General features: G+C 42.0%; 2 protein-coding genes across 2 annotated transcripts; both read left to right on the top strand.

Annotated features, from left to right (window-relative positions):
* Positions 1 to 922: 922 nt before the first annotated feature.
* On the top strand, positions 923 to 1,655 carry LOC135613938 (GDSL esterase/lipase At5g45960-like). Its single transcript, XM_065110938.1, has 2 exons — positions 923 to 1,525; positions 1,599 to 1,655. The coding sequence occupies exons 1-2, from the start codon at positions 923 to 925 to the stop codon at positions 1,653 to 1,655; spliced, it is 660 nt and encodes a 219-aa protein (XP_064967010.1).
* Positions 1,656 to 1,685: 30 nt separating this feature from the next.
* LOC135613937 (GDSL esterase/lipase At2g31550-like) lies at positions 1,686 to 2,143 on the top strand. The gene is made up of 2 exons (XM_065110937.1): positions 1,686 to 1,872; positions 1,953 to 2,143. The coding sequence occupies exons 1-2, from the start codon at positions 1,686 to 1,688 to the stop codon at positions 2,141 to 2,143; spliced, it is 378 nt and encodes a 125-aa protein (XP_064967009.1).
* The last annotated feature ends 807 nt before the right edge of the window (positions 2,144 to 2,950 follow it).

Raw genomic sequence — 2,950 nt, 5'->3', positions numbered from 1 at the left:
AATACCAAGAATCAATAACTGTAAATTATCAATGGTGTCAATACAATTGGGGGATATGGTGACAATGGAATTTATCCTAATATACATAAATAGTATCCTCATTCCACAAGAAATAAAATGGAAGCTGAATATATATAAAAATATAGGAAAAAAATTATTGAAATTTTAATTGACATTGGTACCCCTGTGAAAATCTTTTTACTTGACTATGATACCATAGATATTAATTTATCTTAGGTTTTTATATATGTAACTCGTAGAATCTCAATATTTAGTGGGATGTATATATTGTACAAGGCAACATTTTTTTTCAAAATTCGCAAGGATAATATATAAAATTTAAATGAAAATGTATGAATTTGTATGTTATAATGAAATTTAGAGGGGTAAACAAAAACTATTTCAAATATTGAAATGATAGATATGCAAGATACATAAAGCACACCCGACCGTCTTCCACCCACCATACACCACACCCTCGTCTGAGTGGGCCTCGTTCTACGCAAGATACATAAAGCACACGAGACCCTCCCCCCCCCCATCCTACACCACACGCTCGTCTGAGTGGGCCCCGCTCCCAGACCGAGCCATACACCGTGGAGAGACCATATATATCGTGTGTCGTTCTCGACGTCTTGCTTCCTTCTGCTTGTCCTCTCTACAGTTCCTAACAATTTAGTCTGTCTTATACGTCAAACCGCCAACATTATTTAGATTCAGATCACAAAGAAAAGAAAATAAAGAGAGAGAAAGCACAATTATCTCTCTCTAAAGATAACATCATCTTACCATCGTTCAGCTGTTCCGTGAAATGGAGTCTGATCTTGTTAGAGTTACTATTTTGAGGGAAGTCTTGCTACATCCTCTTCGTGTGTATATATACAGCACCAGCTCTGATTCATGGACACATAGCTTATTAACCATGGAGAACAGAGTTCTATTCTTTGCCATCTTCTTCCTCCTCTTGCACCCTCTCGCCGCCACCAGCCATAACATCTCCGCTGTCTTCGCCTTCGGCGACTCGACTCTCGATGCCGGCAACAACAACCAGCTTCACACGATCGCCCGCGCCGACCACGTCCCCTACGGTCGCGAGCTCCCGGGCCTTCTCCCCTCCGGGAGGTTCTCCGACGGCAGGCTGATTACCGACTTCATCGTCTCCGCCCTGGGACTCAAGGACCTCCTCCCTCCTTACTCTGAGGCCGACCGCCTCCCCCTTTCCAACATCGCCACCGGAGTCAGCTTCGCCTCCGCGGGCACCGGCCTCGACGACCTGACCGCGAGCCAGTCGCAGGTCATGACCATGGCCGAAGAGTTGAGCAACTTCGCGGCGTACACGAAGAGGCTAACAGCTGCTCTCGGGAAGGATAAGGCGCAGGAGATCATCGGCGGTGCCCTGTTCGTCATCGGCGCAGGCTCTAATGACTGGATGATTAACTACTACATTTCTCCCATCAGAAGCTGGACGTATTCTAAGACTGATTACAGCCGTTTCCTCATCGGCAAGCTTCGTTCTGTGGTTGAGGTACTCCATTGCTTTCTCTCACGTACGTTTCATGCACATGCAAAGGATTACTGTAGCAATATGATCAATGCAGGAAATATATCACAGAGGTGGTCGGAAGTTTGCCATCTCCGGGCTTCCACCACTGTGATGCCTTCCTCTGCAGATCACTCTGAACGCAATGGTGCCCATCAACCACGCGACACAACGAAGCTGCGTGGTGGCGCAGAACAACGACGCCGCCGCATACAACTCCCTGTTCAAACACTCCATCAACGCCCTGAGTGCTTCGCTCGTCGAAGGCAAGTTCGTGTACGTGGACATCTACACCCCACTGATCAACATGATCCATAACCCTAAAAGATACGGTAAGAAACCCTTTTTTGGCCTTCAAGAACGGACGTCCTCGTTATCTTCCACCTTCTTCCTTGATGATATGATGCCATAGGTTTTGAGTCGACGACGTTGGGGTGTTGCGGGACTGGGACGGTGGAGATGGGTCCGTTGTGCAATGCGATGACGCCGGTGTGCTCGGCTCCTTCTTCTTTCATGTTCTGGGACTCTGTTCATCCATCAGAGGCAACATACAAAGCTCTTGCGAAAGAGATGATTAAAGATGTGCTCCCAAAGTTTGGATGAGAAGAAGAAGTGACCGTGGGAATCTATACTATATAATTCATCGCGATTAAATTAGATTTTATATCATAATTATTTGACAGTCTCTTTTTTTTTTCTTTTGGAAATGGATATAAATAACAATATATCCTTTGAGTATTTTAGGGGTGCAAGTTTCAAATGTTTCCTTCCACCGTTCAATAAAATAATATATATATATATGTATATATATATATATGTATATATATATATGTATATTTATATATATGTATATGTATATGTATATATGTATATATATATATATGTATATATATGTATATGTATATATATATGTATATATATGTATATGTATATATATAAATATGTATATATGTATATATATACATATATACATATATACATACATATATATATAAATATATACATATATACATATATAAATATATATATATACATATATATATATATACATATATACATATATACATATATACATATATTCATATATAAATATATACATATATACATGATAAGGATAATAATAGCGACAAGACTCGGGCTGACTTCAGCTGCCTCATATGACGCCTCACGCTTCAATCGACCCGACAGCATCCGGTCAAACGGACCAGAACGCCGACCGAGACGCATTAACGTCCTGCTCTGGCTCGGTCCTTCACGCCACGCCAACACCAGTGTCAGACGCTACCAGCCTGCCCCCTGCAAGCGGGCACCTCATGAAACAGTAAGCTTCCCTATAAATACCCTCGCATTCTAAACGGAAAGGGGGAGGAGGAAACATACACAAAAAATATCTTTTCACTTCATCTGACT

Source organism: Musa acuminata, chromosome BXJ2-6 (assembly GCF_036884655.1).
Source record: "Musa acuminata AAA Group cultivar baxijiao chromosome BXJ2-6, Cavendish_Baxijiao_AAA, whole genome shotgun sequence".
Taxonomy (NCBI): Eukaryota; Viridiplantae; Streptophyta; class Magnoliopsida; order Zingiberales; family Musaceae; genus Musa; species Musa acuminata.
This window is presented reverse-complemented; position numbering and strand designations above follow the sequence as displayed.